This window comes from Pan troglodytes, chromosome 20 (assembly GCF_028858775.2).
Source record: "Pan troglodytes isolate AG18354 chromosome 20, NHGRI_mPanTro3-v2.0_pri, whole genome shotgun sequence".
Classification (NCBI taxonomy): Eukaryota; Metazoa; Chordata; class Mammalia; order Primates; family Hominidae; genus Pan; species Pan troglodytes.
The window spans coordinates 37,288,677-37,315,465 of NC_072418.2; the positions used below are offsets into that span (position 1 = coordinate 37,288,677).

The following is a 26,789-nucleotide window of genomic DNA, read 5'->3' on the forward strand; positions in this document are numbered from 1 at the left end:
ATTACAGGTGCGAGCCACCGCACCCGGCCTCCAGTTGCTTTCTTAAAACCTTTTAGTGGCTTTCTATTCTTAGAAAAACTGGAATCCTTACCCCACTCTTTGGTGCTTATTCAGCTTTATTTCATAGCACACATCCCCTCTGCCCTTTACTTCTCTTTCCCTTTTTGTTCCTTGAACATACAGGTCATCCTTCTGACTTCACCCTGCTCCTGTCCCATATTCATCGCTAAATCTCAATTCAAATGTTTATGTTGCCAAAGAAGCTTTCTTTGATCTTCACTCTATTGTTATATCTTTTTTTATTCTTTATGAGAATAATAACCACTTGTACTATACAGAATTCCTGTGAGAGTTAACTAAATTAATACATATTATAGTATTTAGCATATAGTAAGTACTCACCAAATGTTAAGTCAGTGTAAAATCTTGTATCCTTTGTGTTTTTTCTTCTTATGTATTCTCAAGTTCTTGTTTCTGACTTGTCCTCATACCCATCCCCTTTCTCAATCTTTATTGTCACCCTCCATGATTTAGGAAATCGTTGCTTCTTGCTTTGAATCTAGCCTCCTCCAATAATTTCTCAATCGTAAAAACTATTTACAGTATTTACATGGCCACTGCTGGTGGTGGTTTTGTTTTTTTTTTTTTCCTGAAACACAGATCTAGCTGATGTCCTTCCTAAAATTTTTTTTTTTTTTTTTTTTTTTTTTTTTTTTAGACAGAGTTTCGCTCTTGTTGCCCAGGCTGGAGTACAATGGCACAATCTTGGCTCACCACAACCTCCGCCTCCCAGGTTCAAGCGATTCTCCTGCCTCAGCCCCCCAAGCAGCTGGGACTACAGGCGTGCACCACCTCACCCAGCTAATTTCTGTATTTTTAGTAGAGACGGGGTTTCACTATCTTGGCAAGGCTCGTCTCGAACTCCTGACCTCGTGATCCACCCGCCTCGGCCTCCCAAAGTGCTGGGATTACAGGCGTGAGCCACTGCGCCCGACCCTAAAAAATTTTTAATGACTACGTTTCTTTCTGGATAAAAATCTAAGTTTAGCAGAGATCTTCCCTCCCTGTCGCCCTGCTTGTCCTAATGCTTTGCAGGGGGCAGGGGGGCACATGTTGTACCTCTTTCTAGAGTGCCCCTCACTGGATTCTTCTTTAATACTCACCCTAAGCACCAAGCACGTAAAAGCTTCTTTTCTGTCCTCTTAAATTTTCTGTACTTACTGTTTAATAAGCTCTTCATTCAAGAGAAATACTCAGCTCCTGCCATGACTATAGGTTAGACACTATGCTGTGTGCTAAGAAACAAAAGAAAACAACAGAGACAAGGTTCTTGAGGACACAACATTTAAGCTGGGGCCTGACAGATGAGTTAGAATTAGCCACATGTAGAGGCTATCTAGGAAGATGTTAAGGCTATCTGTTATGTTCAGTTACATAAGAGAGATCCTTTGTAAATGTGTTTTGCTTTGTAATAAACCTTCTAAGGAGCCAGTATTGTTTTGTTATTACATCACTCTCTAAAATTTCAAATTGCCTTTTTGGTTTTATAAGGACAAGATGGGCTCTTAACAAGATGGCTTTGGGGTTTTTTCAGTCGAAGATGATGTAATCTCTAGAGTTAAGTGCGAAGAAGTTGATTTTGAGAATATATTGCAGAAGGTGCAAGGAACGTCATCTGGGTTATGACCTCTGGAAGTGGAGGTAGTTTTTTGTCATTGGGTCGCCAGTGCTTGGCATGTGATCTGTGAGGTGATCGAGAATATTGCAGACACAAGGGCAGGAGTAATGCCTCTGTTAGGGGTGTTAAGTTCGTAGTGGGTTCAGGAAGAGATGGTGGAGGCTGAGGGACAGATGTTTTCATTCAGTGCAGTAATATTTGCTAACAGGAAGAAAGTAGTGTGGGTAAGGGTGAAGAAGGGGCCAGAGAAGAGAGTGCAGATGTGCAAAAAGTGAGAGTTTGTGGAAGCAGGCCGTGATGTGGTTCCAAGAGCTGGACTGTCGAATCTTATTTTTGTAAAGCTCTGCTCTTAAGTAAAAAACCCAGAGTCACCTTTCTACCATGCTACCTTCGGGGCCTGAGCAAGAGTACTGCGTTATAGAAGAGGTGGTGCTTTTTAGTATTTAAGTAATTAAACCTTCCTTGTTGTATTAAATCCATATATAATACCTTGTTCCAACATATCTCAGATAGTTTCTGTATCTCAGATAGTTTCAGCAAGAGTTTGTGTATGGCACCGAATGGACAAGAGCTGTACATATATATAAATGTCAGAAAGAGAAGAAAAATACTAACTGTAACTTTTTGGTTTCCTGGTTTGCTGCTTTTGCATGTAGACTGTTCTTAAATATGCTGAGGTTGGGTTTGTTTTTCCCACTTTCCCATTCTATCAACATCAGTTGTTATTTACTCTAAACAATCATTCTTTCATTTTATCCTAAGTGAGTTTCTTTTATAATTTAATTCAGTTCCCTTGGTATTAAACACTGTTCAGTACTTTGGAAGTAGCTTACTTAATAGCTTTTTCTGCTGTGTGATTTATTCAAGAAATATTCAAATGTCAGCTATATGTAGAGCACTGTGTTAGATTCTGTGGGAGTTGCAAAGATGATCTAGATACAGATCTTTCTCCAGATCTTTGAATTCTAGAAGGGTAGTATAGACAGAATGATAGAATGCTGTGTGGTTTTCAAAGGAAGAACAGATTACTTCAGCCCAGGTGGAGTTGGGTGATTGCTAATTTTATGTGCCAACTTGACTGGGCCACAGTGCCTAGATATTTGATCAAATATTCTCGATGTTTCTGTTTAAGTATTTTTTGTATGAGATTAACATTTAAGTTGGTAGATTGTGAGTAGCCTCCATCTGTGGGTGGGCCTCATCCAATCAGTGGAAGGCCTTTAATAGAACAAAGACTGACCCCTGAGCAAGGAGTTCTGCCAGCCTGCTCTGCAGATTTTGGATTTACCAGGCCTCCTTAATCCCTTGGGCCAATTCCTTAAGTCTCTTTCTGTGTTTGTATATGCACATCTGATTTATTCTGTTTCTCTATAAAACCTGACCGATACCTGGAATCTTCAAGTTGAAATTTAGGATAGGGGGAGAGATAAAAATAGAGGACAGAAAACCTGATCTGTGAACTGAGAATAATGAGCTTTGTTAGAATTTAAGTTTGAGTATGCTGGGACCAGGTCTTGCAGCTGATACTGGACTGAAGAGTTTTAACTTTACATCATAAATCTTATTCTAAGTTTTCATTTGAACCTGGTTTTAGTTTCTTAACTTTGTAAGCGTCTTTTGGATATTTCAGTGTTTCGTTTGTTGCTCTCAAATTTTGGTATTCAACAGACTCGTTTCTTTTTCTTTTCAGTTAACATTAGAGCCTAATTTACAATTTTTAGTTCATGTCAAAAAAAAGTTCAGGCCGGGTGTGGTGGCTCACACCTGTCATCCCAACTCTTTGGGAGTCCAAGGCGGGCAGATCATAAGGTCAGGAGATCGAGACCATCCTGGCCAACATGGTGAAACCCAATCTCTAATTTAAAAAAAAAAAAATACAAACATTAGCCTGGGCGTAGTGGTGCACACCTGTAGTTCCAGTTACTCAGGAGGCTGAGGCAAGAGAATTACTTGAACCCAGGAAGCGGAGGTTGCGGTGAGACGAGATCGCGCCACTGCACTCCAGCCTAGGCGACAGACCAAGACTCGGTCTCAAAAAAAAAAAAAAAGTTCAGGCTTTGGGAAATTTTTTTTTTTTCTTTTGAGACAGTCTTACTCTGTTGCTGAGGCTGTAGTGTAGTGGTGTGATCATAACTCACTGCAACCTCCGCTTCTGGGGTTCAGGCAATTCTCATGTCTCAGCCTCCCAAGTAGCTGGGATTACAGCCGTGTGCCACCACAACCGGCTAATTTTTGTTTTTGTTTTTTCTTAAATTAGAGACAGAGGTTTCACCATGTTGGCTAGGCTGGGCTCAAACTCCCAACCTCAGGTGATCTGCCCACCTTGCCCTCCCAAAGCGCTGAGACTACAAGTGTGAGCCACCATGCCCAGCCTGGAAAATGTTAATAGTGTCGTTTGGAGGGTACTAGCTTCACTTAACTATGTATTTTAAGTATATAATGTTTATCATGCTTAAATTTAGAACATTTTTGGTATTTTATAATGGAGGTATTGTATTGGGAAGTTTGTCACTACCACTCATTTCTCTGGCCTTGTACTATGATTTTATATACAAGTATTATATACACTAACAACCAGTTTGGCATTAGGATGATGTTTGAGCTTAACTAAATCTGGAGACTGGATTAGATGAGTGATTTTGCCAAATAATTTGACCCTGTTTTGTTGTTGTTGTTGTTGTTTGTTTTTTTAATGCATGGGATGCATTTCTATTAATAAATCTTTGGTGTTATTTCAAGCTAGAAATATAAAATTGATTCTATTTTAAGACTAATAAAACTATTAGCTGGGCATCATGGCTCACACCTGTATGTAATTCCAGCACTTTGGGAGGCTGTGGTGGATGGATCGCTTGAGCCCAGGAGTTGGAGACCAACCTGGGCAACATGGTGAAATCCTATCTCTACAAAAAATACAAAAATTAGCCAGGTGTAGTGTGTGTGCCTGTAGTTCTAGCTACTCAAGAGACTGAGGTGGGAGGATAGCTTGAGCTTGGGAGGTGAAAGTTGCAGTGAGCCGAGATGGCACCACTGCCCTCCAACCTGGACTGGATGACAGAGAAGGGACGCTGTCTCAAAAAAAGAAAGAAAAAATTATTAGGGCAATGTAGCAGCATGATGAAGTTTAAAATGTAGAGGACAACCACCCCTAGTTTCCCCATTTTCCCCAACTACTTTTGTCATTCTCTGTATTCTCTTGTAGGCTGTATTTGTAGGTGTGTGTGCACATGTGTGTTTGAAGTTGAAAATTCACATAACATGCAATTAACCATTATATTGTGTACAATTCAGTGGCACTTAGTGTAGTCACAGTGTTGTGCAACTACCACCTCTCCTTAGTTTCAAAACTTTCCATCATCCTACTAAAATACCCCTAGGCATTAAGTAATCCCTCTTCATTTCCCCCATACCCTGTTGACCACTAACCTGCTTTTTGTCTCCATGGTTTTTCCTATTTCGGATATATTATGTAAAAGGAATCATACACTGTGTGACGTTTTGTGTCTAGCTTCTTTTACTCAGCATAATGCTTTCACGCTTCACTCTTGATGTAACATGTATCAGCATTGTGGTTTTTTTATGGCTGAATAATATTTCATTACATGTATTTTTAAATATATATATCATATATATAAGATATATAGAGATCATAATTTGTCTTTTGTTGATGGGCATTTGGGTTGTTCCTACCATTTGGCTGTTTTGAATAATGCTGATATAAACATTTGTATACAAGTTTCTGTGTGAACATAATATAATCTCTGGTACTTTGTTTTGGCAGCCCTAGCAAACTATATTGTGTGCTTTCTTTCCAGTGTAGTGCTTAGCACACTTGCCGGACTATAACTTCCCTGAGGGTGGGGACATAAATATAATGCCTGCCTAATATTACTTAAATATTCTAAGCCTGCTGAATTACTACATTTTCGTTAATTCATGATAATCCCCAAAATATCCCAGAATCAGATCAGTATCTATTCAGCTACATAATACTACTTAATAGTAGTAGTATGTCTTACTTTGAAGCCTAATGCTGTGTCAGCTTCAGAGATTAAGATGTCAGGAAACCAATAGTAGTACTTATTAGAGGCATTGCAAGTGGTATTGAGTGTTTAGTGGACCTTCAAATCCAATTCAGTGACATCAAATCCAAGTAAGCAAATAGACTGAGCTCCTTGAGAATAGGAACTGGTTTCCCTAGCATCTAGCATAGTACCTGGGACAGGTGGTGCCCAGCAAGTATTTGAAAGAAATGGGATGAAATGCAATGACATACGGCACCTATGTTCAGCTTAAAACTCCAGTCACATTACCTATGGGTATTTACATTGGAATGTGTAGTTGCTGTAGAATCCCAAAATGAATACTAGAATAACAATGTTCTTTCTCAAAGTACTACGTGTTATGAATGAAAAAAAAAAAATGATTAGAACATAGTTCAGATTTTGCCAGCCAGACAAAGGCATTTGTGCTGTAATCTGAGGTATGCCTTCCTGCACTAAGAGGAACAGGGTTTATGGGAAAACTAGGATTAGGAGCAGACCATTTGAAATCTGTGCATCTTTGTAATTTAAGCACTAATGTAAACCTAATAAAAAGATAGTAGTGTGCTTAAAGATAAGTTAAAATTTTTAAACAAATAATTTGGTAAATTTAGAACTTTCCCTTTAAAAACAGTAAAGGTGACCAGAAGTGGTGGCACTACTCAGGGCTAGCTGTATTTAACTGTTGTTACCTGCAAATGCAAAAACTAAATAACATTTTAGGAAAAATTGGAAATGAACCAATGTGATTTCTGAATGTACTGACATAATTCCCTTATTTACTGATTGCATATGAGCTAATGTATGTGTTGTAGTAGAATAGTTCCAGTAGTTCTTTACCTTTTCTGTGCTTATCATGCCTCCTTCCTTTCTACTGTTAATGTTCAAGTTTTAATCTTCCAGACTTCTCATTTGTTCTGTAACAGTATCTTCTAGCCACGTGTGCCCTTTTAATCTCTCTTGTGGAATTTGTTCTTCACAATACTACAAGAATTCTATTGCATTGAAAACCCCAAATCTTATTAAGCCAGCCTCCATCATTAGAGCATGTTTCTCAAACTCTTGGTGTGTGCAAATCATTCTTATTCTGTGATTTCTATTTTCATGCTTTTTCAGTTTGCTTCATTTGCCATATGATAGAGGTTTTCTTCAGACCATATTTTGGAAAGTATGCTCTTAGTTTTAAATTCTACTATGGGTTATTTCCAAGACCCATAGTAGAATTTAACAAATTCTTTCAAATAAAAAATTTTAAAGCCTTCGCTTATTATCAACTAGCCAAAAAAAAAAAAAAAGTGTATCAAGTGACTCCTACTTGACATGATGAGAGATGAAAGTGTAAGTTTAGATACTACTACTGTCTGTTGAGTTTCCTCTCTCTCCATTCATTTTAATCTCCCAATTTTTGTTAAAATGTTGTGATATACTGTTCTTAGTTTGTTATACTTTGTAACTTTGTAGTCTTTTCCAGAACTATTTCTATTCTAGAACCAAAGTAAATTGTCATGTAGACTTCTGTGTTGAAATGAATTTATTGTCCATTTCTTATCTTTAGATAACACTTTTTTTGAGTTATTTTGATATACCAAAGCATAAGTCTCTGTGGCTTGTAGTGGTCTGTTTTTTGTTTGTTTGTTTTGTTTTTTTCTGGAAATACAGTGAAAGCTTTTGATGAAATTTAGGCCTTCATGTTAAGACATTTCTGTTCTGTTATATCTTTAATTATATTTTTCTTATTCTTTTGTCTATCTCAGGGGCAGCAGTTAACTGTTGGATCTTCATAACTATCATCTTCTCTCTAACCTTTTTAATGCTGTAGTACTTTTTCATGACATCTTGTTTACCTTTTCTCAAAATTATTCTCTTCTAGTGATTTGGTTTTGCTGCATTGACTGTTGATGCATTTATTAGTTATGCTGTTTTATTTATCTTGTGTAATTTTCTTTCCTTAATTCTGCATGCTACCCTTTCAATGTTGTTTTGATCATAAAAGTCTATGCTATCTGTTTTTCCTGTGAATGTCGAAGCAGTTGTTTCAGAAAATTTATTCTATTTTCTGTGATAAATACTAATACTGAATGTATTTCATCTACCTTTTGAAGACTGTGTCCTCTCAGGGCAAACTGCTGGTAATGGGAAAATAAATAAATAAATAAATGAAGACCGTGTCCTCTTTGATTCTTCTCTTCTTCTTTACTGCCTTTTTTCTTTATTTTGATACACCTTTTTCTTTCCTTCCATCATTGCCTCCCTCCTTTCCCTCTTTTCTTCCCTTCTTTCCATCTTTCCTGTAAAATTTTTCTTGATTCCCTGATTTTTCTACTCTTTTTTTCTTTAGTAGGTCCTTTCAGTACCTGCTGCTTGCCAAAACGTGAAATGCAGATTCTCTTTTTACTTCACTCTGAATTCACCTGGCTAAGCTCTGTTAGGCCTTAGGAAGCTTAATAGAGCTTCTCTAATTTTGTAGAAGAAGGGCCTTTGACTTTTTCCCTCTCTGCTTCAGGATGATCTCATCTGCTACTTTGGAAGCATGAGACTTTATTTGTTTTGATGGTACTGAGGTTAGGGGTGAGATTGATTTATTTGTAATTAGTCCTTTCTCCTCCTTATCCTTCCTTTTGGATAAAGGTAAAAATATAAAATCCTCCTGCCTGCTAAAGTACTGTTTGGCCATCAGAGAAAGGGAGCTTCAGGTAGGGCATTCCGCAGTCCCTGTTCCCATCTTAGCAAGTTGAAGATGCTAGTCAAAATTTCTCTGGGGGCAGGAGAGGGCAGAGGATACTTACGTATGGATTCTGGGGTTGGTCTTTCAGTTTCAACTAACTCATTCTGTACCTGAATGATACTATTTAATAAAATTTCGTGGTATGAGTTTGAGAACTTGTCATGATTTTAGGGATATTTTAACTTCCTTTTTGTTTCTTTCCTTTAGTTTTAGGGAAGGATCTTCTGCCAAACTACCTGTGCCACTGTCTTTCCTGGAAGTCTCATAAGTACTAGAAAGAACTTTTAGAATAAGAGTATAGGACATTATTTACACTGAAATAACATTCTTTTTGTTGTGTTTTTTTGTTGTTGTTTTTTTTTTTTTTGGAGTCAGATTGTCATTCTGTCACCCAGGCTGGAGTGCAGGAGCGCCATCTTGGCTCACTGCAACTTCTGCCTCTTGAGTTCAGCCAATCCTCCCGCCTCAGCCACCTGAGCAGCTAGGACTACAGGCGCATACCAACATGCCCAGCTAATGATTTTTTGTATTTTTAGTAGAGATGGGGTTTCACCATTTTGTTGAAGCTGGTGTCAAACTCCTGACCTCAAGTGATCTGCCCACCTTGGCCTCCCAAAGTGCTGGGATTGCAGGCATGAGCGCTGCATCAGTTCTGCAAAAAAAAAAAAAAAAAAAGCGTATGCATTAAAAATACTAAGGGGGCCAGGCGCGGTAGCTCACGCCTGTGATGCCAGCACTTTGGGAAGCCGAAGCGGATGGATCACTTGAGGTCAGGAGTTCTAGACCAGTCTGGCCAACATAGTGAAACCCCATCTCCGCTAAAAAAATACAAAAATTAGCTGGGTATGGTGGCACATGCCTGTAATCCCAGCTGCTCAGGAGGCTGAGGCAGGAGAGTCGCTTGAACCCAAGAGGCAGAGGTTACAGTGAGCCAAGATTACGTCACTGCACTCCAGCTGGGGCAACAGAATGAAACTCCATCTCAAAAAAAAGAAAAAAAAATAGAAATGTTAAGGGGTTTACTTCCTTTAGGGTACTCTTTAAATGAAATATGATGTTTCATATTCTCTATTTGGAACTTCTGTATGGATGCAGACATTTTCAGAAATCTCCCAGGACAATGAACCTGAAACTTTTGTATTTATAAGAAACTTGGGGATTTGGTTATTTTATTTACTTATTTTGAAATAGGATCTTGCTGTGTCACCCAGGCTGCAGTGCAGCCACGGTTCAGTACAGCCTCAATCTCCCAGGCTCAAGCGATCCTCATACCTCAGCCTCCTTATAGCTGGGACTACAGGCATGCACTACCACACCTGGCTAATTTTAAAAAATTTTTATTTTTTTTTTGTAGAGACAGAACATCACTGTGTTGCTAGGGCTGGTCTCGAACTCCTGGGCTCAAGCAGTCCTCCCACCTTGGCCTCCCATAGTGCTGGGATTACAGGCATGAGCCACTGTGCCTAGCCAGAAATTGGCTTAAAATGCAGATTTTTGGACCCTGTCCCCAGCAAAAAGATTCGGTAGAAATCTTTATTTGTAGCCAGCTTACTGTGTTGCAGGTGGTCCCCAGTTTAACTTTGAGTAATGCTGTCTTCATTGTTAAAATAATCAGATTTAATTATATGGTAGATATTTTAGGTAACTAGGGTATTTCAAGCTGTCCCATGGGGCTGAGTAGCTGGCAGCTGCTTGACTTGGCTTCTAGAGGACTTACTGCTCAGCAAGGTAAATGTTATTAATACCTTCATTGCTCTCTGTGTCCCAAAGGTCAATACCCAAACTTTGAGATTTTGTAGACTGGAGGAATCTTTGTCTCCCACTCCTTCCCCAAGAAAGACATAGGTTGCTAATTTTTATTTTGTTGAATGAGGACATTAAAAATAAGTTAACCGTGAGCCAGGCACAGTGGCTTAGGCCTTTCATCCCAGCACATTGAGAGGCTAAAGCAGGAAGATCACTTGAGGCCAGGAGTTCAAGACCAGCCTGTGCAAAATAGTAAGACCTCATCTCTACTAAAAAATAAAAAAAGTTAGCTGGGCTTAGTGGCACATGCCTGTGGTCCCAGCTACATGGGAGGTTGAGATAGAAGGATCGCCTGAGCCCGGGAAGCTGAGGCTGCAGGAAGCCATGACCACACCACTGCACTCCAGCCTAGGGGACAGAGACCCAGTCTCATCAATAAATAAATAATGAAAGGACATTTTAACACCCCACTACAACCACTAAAGATACAAATAAATAAAAATATAAGAGGAACACAACCTCATAATACAGATAGTCTTTTATATTGCATATATTTAACTTCGGGCAAAAGCCACTCTATTTTCCTCTTTAAAAAAACTTTTTTAGCTATAGATTAATGAATACTTTCTCAGACATTTCAGAACTACTGCTTAGTACTTGAAATACAACATTTAGAATCTGGGGTGCTACCTGAATGTGATGAGTAGTCACACATCTCATATCCTTTGTTTTCTTGCCAGTTCGATCCTTTGGTACAGAAGACAGACCGACAGATCGTCCAATACCACCTCGAGATGAAGTCTTTGAATACATTATATTCCGTGGGAGTGACATTAAAGACCTTACTGTTTGTGAGCCACCAAAACCACAGTGTTCTTTGCCTCAAGACCCAGCTATTGTTCAGGTAACTGATGGTAAATTTGTCTTGGAGTACAGGTAAACTCCGCACAGGGTTAGCCTTGGCTTTTTTCTCTCTAGTTGAATGTTCATGTAGCTTATCATTTCCAAGTTACTGGGATACCTGAAATTACTGGATAATGTTCTCATCTAGGTTTTTCTCTTTGTATCATAAATTAGAACTAAGGTAAGAAACAGCTGAGGAATTTATTATGAAATATTTTCTAATTTCAACAACAATTACCATAGCTAACATTGAAGGCTACTCTGTAGAAGTGCTGTGCATATAAGACACCCTCTGAGGTTGGTACTATAATTATTCTCACTTTTAACAAGTGAGGAAGTTCAGATGGAGCCACAATTTGAACAGATCCAGGCAGCCTGCTTCAGAATCTAGGATCCGTGCTACCATGCTATTGAGATATGGTTTATATTGCAAACCAAGGCAATAACAGCTACTCTTAGGTAAGATTATTAGGCTTAATGGGAAAAAAAAAAGCAAAATCACATTGTTCTGCATATGTTATAATATGCAGTGTTGGTTTTTGTTTTTTCTTTTTTTTTTTTTTTGACAGAGTCGTTGGAGTACAGTGGCGCGAACTCGGCTCACTGCAACCTCCACCTCCCGGATTCAAGCGATTCTTCTGCCTCAGCCTCCTGAGTAGCTGGGATTACAGGCACGCACCACCACACCCGGCTAATTCTTGTATTTTTAGTAGAGATGGGGTTTCACCATGTTGGCCAGCCTGGTCTCAAACTACTGACCTCAGGTGATCCGCCCACCTCAGCCTCCCAAAGTGCTGGGATTATAGGCATGAGCCACTGTGCCTGGCCTGCAATGTTATATAATAAGAAAACACAAACATCAATGTATTTTAACATATTTAGATCAGCTCTTAAATCTCCCAATTTAAGCTTTTTAATAAGGAATTGTAAATTTTGTTCTTGCAGCATAAGCTGGAGAAATTCTCTACTTTCATCTACCCCTACCCTTGTTAAGTCTTATTTTGGGAAAGGAAGCCTGAAGTGGAAATGTGAATCTCTTTAAATGGAGAAGGAAGAGACACATTCTTAATAGAGATAGCTCCCTACACCAAACACTGGTGTTACCTTACTGTCTCTTTTATATGGCTTTTGATAATTCTCCAGGAAACCAGTTATTTGAGTAATCGGTTTTATGGAAGGAGAAAAACTAAGAGAGCGCATATGAAAATGGTGTTGAATAACTTCTTCCAATAATCATAAACTTCTACTTGATCTCCTTATTCGTTCATTCAGTAGTATTTACAGAGTATCTGGCATGTGCTTAACACTAGTGGTGAACACACAGAAAAGGTCCTGCCATCAGTGAGTGTATGTCCTGGTAGCCTTTAATACACTTCATGTTTATATTATGAAACAGTTTATAGTAAGATAATATATGAAGTATACATGTATTAATATATGTTATATATTTTATATGCTTTAGGTTTAAGTTAAAGTTTTTATAAAATGTTCCTCAGCTTAATGTAACTATAAGTAAAAAAGTAAATGGTTTTATGTGGGATATGTTTGTTTCTACGTCTGTGAATTTAATAGTAGGCCTCAAATGATTGAAAGTAAGAGTAAAATCATACGTGAGATTTATATCAACATCAGACTAAAACTCATTATTACTAAGTGTGATTTTCCTCATATTTTTCTTTAAGCAAAGTTACTTTACTTAAGTAACTTTAATTCTTTCCTCAATCTATAAAACTCTTAATTCAAATGGGGAGTTTATTGTAGAAAGAAATATTTGTAAGTCACATTGAGTATAATTGGCACATTATAGACAGATACTGAAATCAAAAGGTTGTTTGGCTATTTTAATATTAAGTGCATATTGTAATTCATTTTATATCTAGTAGTTATAATTTAATAGTTTTCTTAAAAGTGTAAAAATCTGGATTTTTTTTTTTCATTATATACATGTTGCTTAGAGCTTGGAAACATAACTCATGATTTTCCTTCAGTCCTCACTAGGCTCATCGACTTCTTCATTCCAGTCCATGGGTTCTTATGGACCTTTCGGCAGGATGCCCACATACAGTCAGTTCAGTCCAAGTTCCTTAGTTGGGCAGCAGTTTGGTGCTGTTGGTGTTGGTATGTTTTCTTTTTCTTTTCTTTTTTTGTTTTTGTATTCTTCCTTTCTTTACCACAAAGGTATAGAAACTCAACACAAACTATTAGAAATGTTGTTTGATGTTCCTTTTGTAACTTTGTTTTATGGTATTCAGAACACATTTTGATGATATCTTAAAGCCTTTATTGATATTAGTGGGTTTTTAAAAGTCAGCTTTCACAGAGTAACATTTTTTTTTTACTAGGTAAAAAAAAATGGATATACTAGGTATATCCAGTATCTACCAAATCTACCAAATTGGATATACTAGGTATATCCAATATCTACCAAATCTTATTGGTAATTGGTTTTGTTTTGTTTTTTTTTTTAAAGACAAAGTCTCACTCTGTCACTCAGGCTGGAGTCCAGTGGCACTATCTTGGCTCACTACAACTTCCACCTCGTGGGTTTAAGCAATTCTCGTGCCTCAGCCTCCCAGATAGCTGGGATTACGATATGCATCACCACACCCAGCTAATTTTTGTATTTTCAGTAGAGGTGGAGTTTCACTGTGTTGGCCAGGCAGGTCTTGAACTCCTGACCTCAGGTGATCCACCTGCCTCGGCCTCCCAAAGTGCTAGGATCACAGGTGTGAGCCACTGCGCCTGGCCTGGATTTTAATTAATAAATTTTTCTTCTTAATTTCTTTTTCTTTTTTTTTTTTTTTTTTCTGAGGCAGAGTCTTGCTCTGTTGCCCAGGCTAGAGTGCAGTGGCATGATCTCCGCTCACTGCAACCTCCACCTCCCAGGCTTAAGCCGTGCTCCTGCCTCAGCCTCCTGAGTAGCTGGGATTACAGGTGTGCGCCACCACTCCCGGCCAATTTTTTTGTATTTTTAGTAGAGATGGGGTTTCACCATGTTGGCCAAGCTGGTCTGGAACTCCTGACCTCAAGTGATCCACCCACCTCAGCCTCCCGAAGTGCTGGGATTACAGGCGTGAGCCACCAAGCCCGGCCTAAAACATTTAAAAATGTTTATTTTAAACATACATAAGACATGCACACATAAAGATACGCATAGCATGATTGAGGGCTTGGTGTTTTGTTTCTGTAACACTGGATTTGAAACGAAACTATAATGAGAATGTATAGCAGGGCTGGGCGAATGACAGGCTTGCTTATGACTGGAGGGTCAAGGGCTATTGAGTGCAAAAGCTGGATGTAATCAGATTAGCTCAGTGTTGTTTTGTTTTTATAGCTGTGCATTTTAGCGTTTAAGTACACCTTTATTCCCACGGTAAAGAACAGCTTTTAAAAAAAAATCGCTTCTCAGCCTTTTGGCTAAGCTCAAGTGTAAAAGAAAAAAACAGCTTTAAATCTCAAGCTTTTGCCCCTAATCTTTTAAAATTTCATTGAAATAATTATCAGTTTACTGTTTCACTGCACTACAAATTTAGTTTCAGGTGTATCTTGAAACTCATTGATATGCTAATAAGTTTTATTAAAATTGTTAAATTCCTTCCTATGAATATACTTTTTATACAGATGTGACTTAAGTATTTAAATGTTTTACTTATTCACAAAATAACAAAGAATGGCAAAAAAAAAGCAAACTAAAACTGAATGAGCTGGGTGCGGTGGCTCATGCCTGTAATCCCAGCACTTTGGGAGGCTGAGGTGGGCGGATCACCTGAAGTCAGGAGTTCAAGACCAGCCTGACCAACATGGAGAAACCCCACCTCTACTAAAAATACAAAATTAGCTGGACGTGGTGGTGGTGCATGCCTGTAATCCCAGCTACTAGGGAGGCTGAGGTAGGAGAATCGCTTGAACCCATGAGGCAGAGGTTGCAGTGAGCTGAGATCGTGCCATTGCACTCCAGTCTAGGCCACAACAGCAAAACTCCGTCTAAAAATAAATAAATAAATAAATAAAACTGAATGAATAGAAACCACAGATGCTATTACATATTAAATTGATAATATAACCACACAGAGGGCTGGGTGCGGTGGCTTACGCCTGTAATCCCAGCATTTTGGGAGGCCAAGGCGGGTGGATCACGAGGTCAGGAGATCGAGACCATCCTGGCTAACACGGTGAAACTCCGTCTCTACTAAAAATACAAAAAAATTAGCCGGGCGTGGTGGTGGACGCCTGTAGTTCCAGCTACTCGGGAGGCTGAGGCAGGAGAATGGCGTGAACCCGGGAGGCGGAGCTTGCGGTGAGCCGAGATCGTACCACTGCACTCCAGCCTGGGCGACAGAGTGAGACTCTGTCTCAATAAAACAACAAAAAAAACCACACAGAGGAAAAAATAATTCAGATAACTTTTACACTCTTAGTAGGATATATTCTAACAACAAATAGAACTACTAAGAAAACTTGACTTTGATTTGTATTATTGGTGTTATTATTTATTTATTTATTTATTTATTTATTTTGAGATAAGATCTGGCTCTCACCCAGGCTGGAGTGCAGTGGCACGATCCCGGCTCACTGCAACCTCCGCCTCCCAGGCTCAAGCCATCCTCCCACCTCAACCTCCCGAGTAGCTGGGATTATAGGCATGCACCACCACTCCCGGCTAGATTTTTTTTTGTATTTTTTGTGGAGACAGGGTTTCCCCATATTTTCCAGGCTGGTCTCAAACTTGTGACCTCGAGTGATCCGCCCACCTTGACCTCCAAAAGTGTTGGGATTACAGGTATGAGCCACTGCACCCAGCCAGGTGTTAATTCTTAAACTGTTTTGTATGTATTATAGGAAAGGGCAAATGAATAAAATACTTATGTTGGGAAATAGTGTTTTTACCATGGAGACGGAAGATATAAATATGGAATGGGAAAGGTGAGAAAGAACCCTGTGGTGCTGAATGTAAATAGATGGTATGCGTATGGACTCATTTTTTAAAAACTGGTTATTTCCTAGCTCTGTTCATAGAAAGGACCTAGAAACAATGGAAACCCCGTAGCAAGGGACACATGTAGACTCAGCTCTTAGTTTCTAAATACCACTCCCCACTAAAAGGAACAAGGGCCCATTGAAAAACAAAGGAAAAGACATACTTTTTTCATATAAAAATGCCTGCTAATAAGTAGAAGCAGTGGTAGATAAAGAAAATTGCCATTTTCTAATCTCAGTATAATAATTAGCGAGGATTATCATTAGATGCTGAAGTCATTGGGTGAAAGGTGTTAGGACAGCATATTAAGGTGGTCTTAAAGTATCATCCCACAATTTACAAAGGGGGAAAAATGTACCCTTGTAACACAGACATCTGGTGGTTACCAGCTTCGTCGAGTGCTCAAGTTTAGCATTGCCATGAACAATTATGTGTCTCCTGTTGTGATGATTGGGGTGGGGGGCAAAACATAATATCACCTTTGTGGGATTCTTGCTGAAAATGCAGAATCTAATTTTGAAGAAATGGGCTTATATATCCAGAAGGTGGGTTGTTTTGCGAGACAGTTATCCACACTCTTCAAAAGATTCAATATTACAAAGAATGGAGAGAGGCAGCAGAACTGCTTTAGGCTGGCAAAGACTGAAGAGACATAACATCCAAATGTAATATAGAATCGAATACTGGGCTTTTAAAAAGTTGGCGTGTTTGTTTCCTGCAGGGGAGAAAAAGAAAACTTAAAAAGTTGGTGTGAAGAACATTTTAGGGACTACTAAGGAACTTTTGAGTATGGACTAATTGTTGGATTTTGTTATTACTGTTAATTTTCTGGTTAATCATATGGGAAAGTGTTTTTGTTTGGGGGAGGTGGTTTTGAAGTATTTAAAAGTAAAAGGGCCAAATTGATTTTAGCCTCTCTAAACAAAAGAAAAATGTGCATATTAAGGTATAAAGATGGAGAAACAGAGTGGGTTTGGTTAGATGTTAACAGTTGATGAGTCTAGGTGAGGAATATATTGATATTCTGTATACTCCTTCAATTTTAACATAGGTTTGACATTTTTCATAATTAAAAATTAATTCCTTTTAGACTTACTTTAGGTGAAATAGTGTAACTTTGGTCCATAAATTTCCAAATCCAGTAGTAAGATCAATGTTATTTATTCATGTTAAATCAAGATATACTGTATGTTAACTATAACTTAGAATCCTTTCCTGGGGATTCAAGTAAGGAATGATTGCAAATTGTATTATCCTTTTTGAGGCTCCTTTGACTAAATTACATAGTTAACTGACTTTGAGATCATCATTATACTTCTTGTGTTACCATGAAGTTTATGTAACTAATTATGTTCAGAAATTTGAACAGGATCAAGCACGTAGTATCTGTATAGTAACTATTGCTTCTGCCATTCTTCAAGGTTTACTTTCTAATCAGAGTATTTTGTCGTTGTGAAATGCTTTTATAAATATTTTAATCTAATTTTAATATTATTGTGGGTTGTTGGTTTATTACTTGGGTGTCACAAAAGTAGAAGATTTTACTGGCATTTTCCATGTCAGTAGAGTAATTTTTGCAGGGTCAGATTATTTTTGATTAATTGATTTCCATATTGGTTAGGATAATTTGTGGAGTGGCTAATTAGAAAACTAAGTGTTAGAAGTTACCAAATGAGGAAGAGGAAAGCTGTGGCATTGGTCAGGGTAACAGATGTTTTTCAGAAAAGGAATTAACTTAAATTTAGCTTGTTTTTTGAGATGGCGTCTTGCTCTGTCATCCAGGCTAGAGTGCAGTGGTGCGATCTCAGCTCACTGCAGCCCCCTCCTCCCAGGTTCAAGCGAGTCTCCTGCCTCGGCCTCCTGAGTAGCTGGGGTTACAGGCATGCGCCACCACGCCCAGCTAATTTTTGTATTTTTAGTAGAGACAGGGTTTCACCATGTTGGTCAGGCTGGTCTCAAACTCCTGACCTCTTGATCCGCCCGCCTCAGCCTACCAAAGTGCTGGGATTACAGGCGTGAGCCACCATGCCCAGCCAAATTTAGCTTTTGTTGGCACAAAGTAAACCACATTTTAAGCTAGGCCTCTTTTCATTTTTGATTCCTAGTATTCTGATTTTAAAAGGAAATGTAAATGAATCTGGATCACAGTATTGCTATTTGATGAGAAAATTTTTATATATTTACGTTTTCATGTGTTATTACTATTGCTTTTTATTTTTATTTATTTATTTTTTGAGACAGGGTCTCTTTCTGTCATCCAGGCTGGAGTACAGTGGCACAACCACGGGTCGCTGCAGCCTAGACCTTCTGGGCTCAAGCAGTCCTCTCGTCTCAACCTCCCTAGTAGCTGGGACTACAGGCATATGCCATCATGCCCAGCTAATTTTTGTATTTTTGGTAAACACAGCATCTCAGCATGTTATCCAGGCTGATCTCGAACTCCTGGGTTCAGTCTGCCTGCCTCCACCTCCCAAAGTGTTGGGAACCACCATGCCCACCCTTATTATTGCTTTTTAGTAAGTTTTTTTTTTTTTTTTTTTTTTCCATTTGGTTGGTTGGTTTGGTTTTTGTTTTGCTTTGCTTTGTTTTGTTTTTGAGACTGAGTCCTGCTCTGCTGCCCAGCCTGGAGTACAAAGACCTTAGCACTTTGGGAGGCCATGGCAGGAGGATTGCTTGAGCTCAGGAGTTGGAGACCAGCCTGGGCAACATAGCTAAACCCTGGCTCTACAAAAAAAAAAAAAAATTAGGCAAGCATAGTGGCACACTCCTGTAATCCCAGCTGCTCCAGAGGCTGAGGTGGGGGGATTGCTTGAGCCTGAGAGGTAGAGGTTGCAATGAACCAAGAGCACGCCACTGCACTCCAGCTTGGGAAACAGAGCCAGACTGTGTCTCAAAAAAAAAAAAAAAATCTTGCTTATAGTGAAAAACATGCAAATTAAATCTACACTGAGACACCATTTCTCACTATCAGTTTGGCAAAAACTCAAAAGCTTGATTATATGCATACTCTTGGCAAGTATATGAAGAATATATACTCTCATACATTGAGAAGAATAATATACCAGGTAGAATTAAAGGACTCACTCTGTTGCTGCCCAGGCTGGAGTGCAGTGGCGCATCTCCGCTCACTGCAAGCTCCACCTCCCTGGTTCACGCCATTCTCCTGCCTCAGCCTCCCGAGTAGCTGGGACTACAGATGCCCGCCACCACGCCCGGGTAATTTTTTGTATTTTTTTTTTTAGTAGAAACGGGGTTTCACCGTGTTAGCCAGGATGGTCTCGATCTCCTGACCTCGTGATCCGCCCGCCTCGGCCTCCCAAAGTCCTAGGATTACAGGCGTGAGCCACCGCGCCTGGCGGACTTTTCTTAAAACTGATGCAAAAATAATTCTTATGTGTAAGAGATTAGATCATTACTGGCCTTAATTTCTGAACTCTTGGAAAAATTAAACATCTCACAATAAATGAAGCACCAAAACAGTATTTCCCTGTGTTACCACTGAACAGTAGCAAGAGCTTACTGCTGCAGTGAGAAAAAGGATTCATAGAAACAGTGAAAGGTATAGATTGACCAGCTATTTAAAGTAATTCTATAGCAAGGATTACAGTGAAGAAACATGGAGCAATTAGATATTTTTTCTGTTATATTTACTCCAGTTGATTGTTTAAGTCTTATAATCTTATGTGCCAGATGGAGGAGTATTGGCTGAATAGACCATCAGTGGGTACATTTTAGTTGATTAAATAGCCAAACCATATTGGAGGATGGTTCTCTTAGGTCTCCAGTGTTTTGTAGAGACTAATTTTTAATCACTGAGTGATGAAGCCTTGAAGAGATGCTTACGAACTTTACAGTTAGCATAAAGCCAGGGGGGTGTTTCAACCATTATGGATGTTAAACTAAGGATTGTTAAAGATCAGACCAGGCACAGTGGCTCAGGCCTGTAATCCCAGCACTTTGGGAGGCTGAGACGAGTGAATCATTTGAGGTCAGGAGTTCAGGATCAGCCTGGCCAACACAGTGAAACCCTGTCTCTACTAAAAATACAAAAAAAATGAGCCGGGCTTGGTGGCGTGCGCCTGTAATCCCAGCTACTCAGGAGGCTGAGGCAGGAGAATCCCTGGAACCCAGGAGATGAAGGTTGCAGTGAGTTGAAATCATGCCACTGTACTCCAGCCTGAGCAACAGAGCGAGACCCTGTCTCAAAAAAAAAAAAAAAGAAAGAAAGATTGTTAAAGATCTACTTTGGTAAAATGTGAAGGAATTAAACATTCCAGTTAAAAGGCAGAGAGTGTCAGACTGAATTAAAAAAAAAAGACAAGGCCCAACTATATTATGTTTATAAGAAATGCACTGAAAGTGAAAGAATAGAAAAAGGTATACCATACAAACAGCAATCAGCAATAACAAGAAAAGTGTGTAGCATACATTAATATCAGACAAAGGAGCTTAAAGATCAGGATTTCTTCCAGAGGTAAAGGTTGGGGGGGCGTTCTTCGTAAAGATAAGGATCAGTTCTCAAGAAGATACAACAGTCCTAAATGTGTAACTTTTATAAAACAGTATACCCAACAATTGCAGAATATTGTTTTAAGTAGACATGAACTGCTCAACAATATAGACCAAATGCTGGACCATAAAATAAGTCACACTAAATTCCAAAAGGAATAAAATCATACATGGTATATTATTAAACCACAAAATAAACTTGAAATTAATAAAGTTAACTTGAAAAATCCCCAGATAATTTGGTATCAAGTAAACTTGTTAATCACTAATGGATCAGAGGAGAATTTACAAGGGAAATTAGAGAATATTTTAAATCTAGACCAGATGTGATAGCATACACCTGTAATCCCAGCACTTTGGGTGGTGGCCAAGGTGGGAGGATCACTTGAGGCCAGGAGTTCAAGACCAGCCTGGGGAACATAGGGAGACCTTGTCTCTGCAAAAAAAAAAAAAAAATTTAAGTAGCTGGGTGTGGTTGTACATACCTGTAGTCCTAGCACTCAGGAGGCTGGGGTGGGAGATTTGATTGAGCCCAGGAATTCAAGACTGCAGTGAGCTGTGATTCTGCCGCTGCACTCCAGGAAAGGTGACAGAGCTAGACCTTTTCTCTAAAAAGAAAAAATTAAATTAAAAAAATTTTATTTTCAATTTAATGACCAGAAAGTTTGTGGGTGTAGCTAAAACAGTGTTTAGAAAAATTTTCATAGCTTTAAATACATGTATTAGAAAACAAGAATTTTCGGCTGGGCGCAATGGCTCATGCCTATGATCCCAGCACTTTGAGAGGCTGAGATGGGCAGATCGCTTGAGGTCAGGAGTTCAAGACCAGCCTGGTCAATGTGATAAAAACCCGTCTCTATTAAAAATACAAAAATTACTCAGGCGTCTTGGCATGCGCCTGTAGTCCCAGCTATTTGGGAGGCGGAAGCAGGAGAATCACTTGAGCTGGGGAGGCAGAGGTTGCAGTGAGCCAAGATGACGTCACTACACTCCAGCCTGGGTTACAGGGCAAGACTTTGTCTCAAATAAAAAGGAAAAGAAAATAAGAATTTTTAAAATCAGTGCTTTAAGCTACCAGTTTAAGAAGCTAGGAAAGGGCCAGGTGTGGTGTCTCCCACCTGTAATCCCAGCACTTTGGGAGGTCAAGGCGGGCAGATTACCTGAGGTCAGGAGTTCGAGACCAGCCTGGCCAACATGGTGAAACCCCATCTCTACAAAAATACAAAAATTAGCCAGGTATGATGGCAGGTGCCTGTAATCCCAGCTACTCAGGGGGCTGAGGCAGGAGAAACGCTTGAACCCGGGAGGCGGAGGTTGCAGTGAGCCGAGATCACACCACTGAACTCCAGCCTGGGCGACAGAACAAGACTCCGTCTCACAAAAAAAAAAAAAAAAAAAAAATACTAGGAAAAATGGTTAGCTGGGCATGGTGGTGAATGCCCTTAGTCCTAACTGCTTGGGAGGCTGAAGTGGGAGGATTCCTTGAGCCCAGCAGTTCAAGGTTGCAGTGAACTATGATTGTGCCACTGCCTTCTAGCCTGGGTGACAGAGTGAGACCATGTCTCTAAGAAAAGTTGGTGAGGACGCCAGGGGACAGCTAGGAAAAAAAATGAAAGAAAATTATTCCAAAAGTAGTAGAGGGGGAAGAAAATAAAAAGATAAGAGCAGAAATCAATGAAATAGAAATAGATTATATTATCAGCAAAGTCAAGAGTTTGTTTTGGGTGGGTTTTTTTATTTCTTATTTTTATTTTATAAGATTGATAAGTCCCTAACAAAACTGACTAAGGAAAGAAAGAACAACCAAGCAAGTTGCCAATACCAGGAATGAAAGAGTAGACGTCAGTATAGACCTTAAAAGAATAATATGGGAATATATGAATGTCAACAAATGTGATAGTTTGGATGAAGTGGGCAAATTTCTTGAAAAATAGCAAACCAACACAAGAGGAAATAAAATCTCAATATCTCTATATCTTCTAATGAAACTGAAACAGTAATTTAAAATCACCCAGAAAGAAAATTCTAGACTGTTTACTGTTACATTCTACCAAACATTTAGGGAAGAAATAATTTTTACTAATCTTACACAAACTCTTTCAGATAGCTATGCACCATGATGCATGCCTGTAGTCCCAGTAACTCAGGAGGCTGATGCAGAAAAGGATCTCTTGAGCCCAGGAGTTCAAGGCTGCAGTGAGCCATGATTGTGCCACTGCACTCCAGCCAAGGCAACAGAGCAAAACCCTGTCTCTTAAAAAGTAAAAAAAGACTGGGTACGGTGGCTCAAACCTGTAATCCCAGCACTTTGGGAGGCCGAGGTGGGCAGATCACGAGGTCAGGAGATCGAGACCAGCCCAGCCAACATGGTGAAACCCTGTCTCTACTAAAAATACAAAAAAAAAAAAAAAATTGGGCATGGTGGCGCACGCCTGTAGTCCCAGCTGCTCGGGAGGCTGAGGCAGGAGAATCGCTTGAGCCCAGGAGGCGGAGGTTACAGTTAGCTGAGATCGCGCCACTGCACTACAGCCTGACGACAGAGCAAGACTCCATCTCAAAAAGAAAAAAAGAAAATTCAGAGAATAGAGGAAGAGGAAATATTTGCTGACCCTATAACCAAGGCCAAATAACTGAAATACCAACTGTGACTAGATCGTTACAAGAAAATTATAGATCATTGTCCCCCATGAACATAAACGTAGTAATGTTTATTAGATGTAAAAGCCAGCACTTCAGAAGAAGGATTGTATATGATGACAAAGGTTTATCTCAGGACTGCGAAGCTGCAACATTTGAAAATCAGTTGTAACTTACCACGTTAACAGACCAGGAATAAAGAATAGAGAATCCAGAAATAGACCCACTCAGATACTTAAAACAGAGTACCAAGACAGTTCAATGGAGAGAAAAGACATTGTTTTAACAAGAGGTGTTGCAGCAGCTGGTTATCTGTGGAAAAAATAAAACTTGACCCCTGGCTTAAACTATAAATTAAAAATAATTTGGAATAGATTATAGACATAAATTGGTAGTAGAATTGGAGTAGAGCGAGGGGGGTGTGGCATGATCAGGAACTCACGGAAGAGATTTGCTCTAACCATTGAATGCGTAATCCAGAGGACAAGCAATGGGAGGCCAAGCCAGGTGAGGAAACACAGAGCAGCCTGGAGATGCAAATATACGTCAAAGTGGCTGATGTCTTGGTCATCACCCAGGAATACTAGAAATAACTGGATGGGTTCTACTCCCCACAGAATTCTTGAAAGCGCTAGTCCCCACATTACCGGGATATTGTGGGAAGTTGTGTTAGGCTTCTCCTGAGCTTACTGGAGCTGCAGCCAGACTGGACTGCACCTCCAAGGGAGTCCCAGTGGCTCCCCTTGTCTAAGATACTGTGCTGCTTTCTGAAGCCACATTTTTTTTTTTTTTTTTTTTTTTTTTTGAGACAGAGTCTCACTCTGTCACCCAGGCTGGAGCACAGTGGCCCAATATTGGCTCATTGCAACCTCCACCTCCCAGGTTCAAGCAATTTTCCTACCTCAGCCTCCTGAGTAGCTGGGACTGCAGGCATGCGCCACCACGCCCAGCTAATTTTTGAATTTTTGTAGAGACGAGGTTTCATCATATTGGTCAGGCCAGTCTTGAACTCCTGACCTCGTGATCTGCCCACCTCGGCCTCCCAAAATGCTGGGATTACAGGTGTGAGCCACTGCGCCCGGCCCTAAAGCCACATTTTAAGAGGGATAAGAACAAATAGAATTCATTAAATTAGGAGTCCAAGAAAAGAAGGGGAGAGTGTCCTAAAGACCATGTGAAGTGAGTAATGGTTGAAGGGACTGGAGTTGACTAACCTGAAAATGAGCAAATTGCAAGGGGCATGATTGTAATCTTCATGTGTTTTAGGAGCAGAAGGATAAACTTCTGCTGTGGGCTAGACTGGTGAAAATATAGAAAATGTTGAGAGAAGAGGTAGGTTTTATTAACTGAAGTGAATAGTTTGAACTTTCATCTTGAGGACAGTGGAAGCCATCAGAAGGTCTAAAGCACGATAATGTTATTATATTTATATTTTGTAAAGAATCACTCTGACTACCATCTTTAGGTTGGATTTAGAGGTTGTGGAAGGGGGAGGTACTGTTGAAATACAGTGAAAACCTGCTTAGATGAAATACCAAGGAAAGAGCACAGTATATCAAAAGTGAATGATCCCTAAGTACTGTAGAAACTTAGAGAAGAAATTTGATATAACCTAGTATGGCAGAGAATTGGGCCCTTTCTAGGGACTTTTTTACTCATATTGCCAGAACTTTTTGCAGCTGCTTTAGGCAGAATGCAGCCTCACAGTCCTATCTTAAGGGGAAGCATTGAAACCAGAGTCAATGCATTGTCTATTGCCTTGGAAATGCTAAAAAAGCTCCTCGTAAACCTGTCTGCTGATTTGGCTGTTTGTCCAGATACTTAGTATTAGAATCATTGAACCTTAATGTTGGTGTTGAATGTACCATTTCTGCTACTTCTCTAGTTGGTATGGGTCCTTGCTGTCCCATCTGCATAACTGCCTAGGACAGCACTCCATGTGTTATAAACATTGCTTGCATCCAAGGATAGTGGACAGTATATTGGCTCCCCCTTCCCCTGCCCTCCATATTGCCATAAAATTCCCAAACTATTCAGTACACTTTAATTTCCAAGATTATTAATTTGTACAGATGCTGGGGGGAGAGGTAGACAATTACCATCATTAAAATGCTGCATTACTTTATATCATTGAATAATGTCAAACATTTTTTAAAATTTTTTTATCATTTAAAAACATCTCTTTAAGCTGGAAGCTCTTTGACATCCTTTGGAACAGAAACATCAAACAGTGGTACCTTACCCCAAAGTAGTGCGGTTGGTTCTGCCTTTACACAGGATACAAGATCTCTAAAAACACAGTTATCTCAAGGTAAGCTATCTCATCCCTAAAATATTTCCATTCTAAACTTTTATAGTGGTTTTTGTCTTTCTGAATGTAAGAGCTTTTGCAGCTTGTAAATCACGTGTATAATTTCTGTTTGGCTCTTTTAAAATTTTTCTCCAAATCGCTGTATTGCAATGAATATATTATTGAATGACTCACTATTTAGACTTATTACAGTTCTTAGATCATGAAACTGAAGTGCTGAGCATTCTCTAAGTTGGACTTTTTTTGCAAAGCAATTATATAACTTGTATGTAACACTTAAATATATCAAATTAGGCTCATACTCACCATTAAAGTTGAGCTATCCAAGATGAATTGGAAATATCATCTGAAAAAAACTGTATTATGCTGTTACATTTTCCCTAACATCCTCACAGGATGGAGAGTAGTGGTTCTCAGTGTAGGCTACCCACAACTGAATCATCTGGGGTGCTTCTTAAAAATTTAAATCCTGAGACTTATACATCAGAATGCCTGGAGCCTGAGGATTTATATTTTAATAAGCTTCTTAAAGGATTGTTTTATTTCTTAAGATTCTGCTCTTCAACCAGCCAGTCTCATAATTTTAAATGGTTATCCATACCTTTTATTCTTATCTTTGTTTCTTCCTTTTTTCTTAATCTTTTTCTTTCTTTTATTTACTTATTAGAGATGAGGTCTCCCTGTATTGCCCAGGCTGGTCTCGAACTCCTGGGCTCAAGCGATCCATTTGCCTTGGCCTCCCCAAAGTGTTGGGATGTTGGGATTACAGGCGTGAGCCATTGGGCCTGGCTTTTTTTTTTTTTTTTTTAAAGATAGGTCTCACTGTGCTGCCCAAACTGAAATGCAGTGGCTATTTACAGATGTGATCATAGTGCACTGCAGCCTTGGACACCTGGCCCCAAACAAGCCTCCCACCTTAGCTTCCCCAGTAGCTGGGGCTACAGCCTTGTGCCACCATGCTCGGCTTTTCCTTATCTATTTTTATGCACTTTAGAAATGGGTATTTTTGGCTCATTGCTTTATATGAATGGTTTTTGTTTTGTTTTGTTTTTAAGTAAAACAATGTTAAGTCATTTCAGAAAGACCTATAGTCACAAGACAGTATTTTAAAAAGCTATTAAGGGTAAAAATTCAATGCTAAACATAATCTTATGTATTTCACTTAAGATATTTTGAAATAGTTCTTACTGTTACTCATATTGATTAGCTTAATTTTTTTCTTCTTTTTTTTTCTTTTAAGATGGAGTCTTGCTCTGTCA

The 26,789-nt window shown here is 39.3% G+C and overlaps 1 protein-coding gene across 4 annotated transcripts in view; it reads left to right on the top strand.

Annotated features, from left to right (window-relative positions):
* Nucleotides 1-26,789, top strand: part of LSM14A (LSM14A mRNA processing body assembly factor) — a 59,786-nt gene that overhangs the window by 15,256 nt on the left and 17,741 nt on the right. For all 4 annotated transcript variants that reach the window (XM_003316259.7, XM_001154782.7, XM_054673276.2 and 1 more), the window contains exons 2-4: nucleotides 10,933-11,096; nucleotides 13,084-13,213; nucleotides 25,408-25,530. In XM_003316259.7, coding sequence (XP_003316307.1) covers nucleotides 10,933-11,096; nucleotides 13,084-13,213; nucleotides 25,408-25,530 — 417 coding nt within the window. The remainder of the gene's footprint in view (nucleotides 1-10,932; nucleotides 11,097-13,083; nucleotides 13,214-25,407; nucleotides 25,531-26,789) is intronic.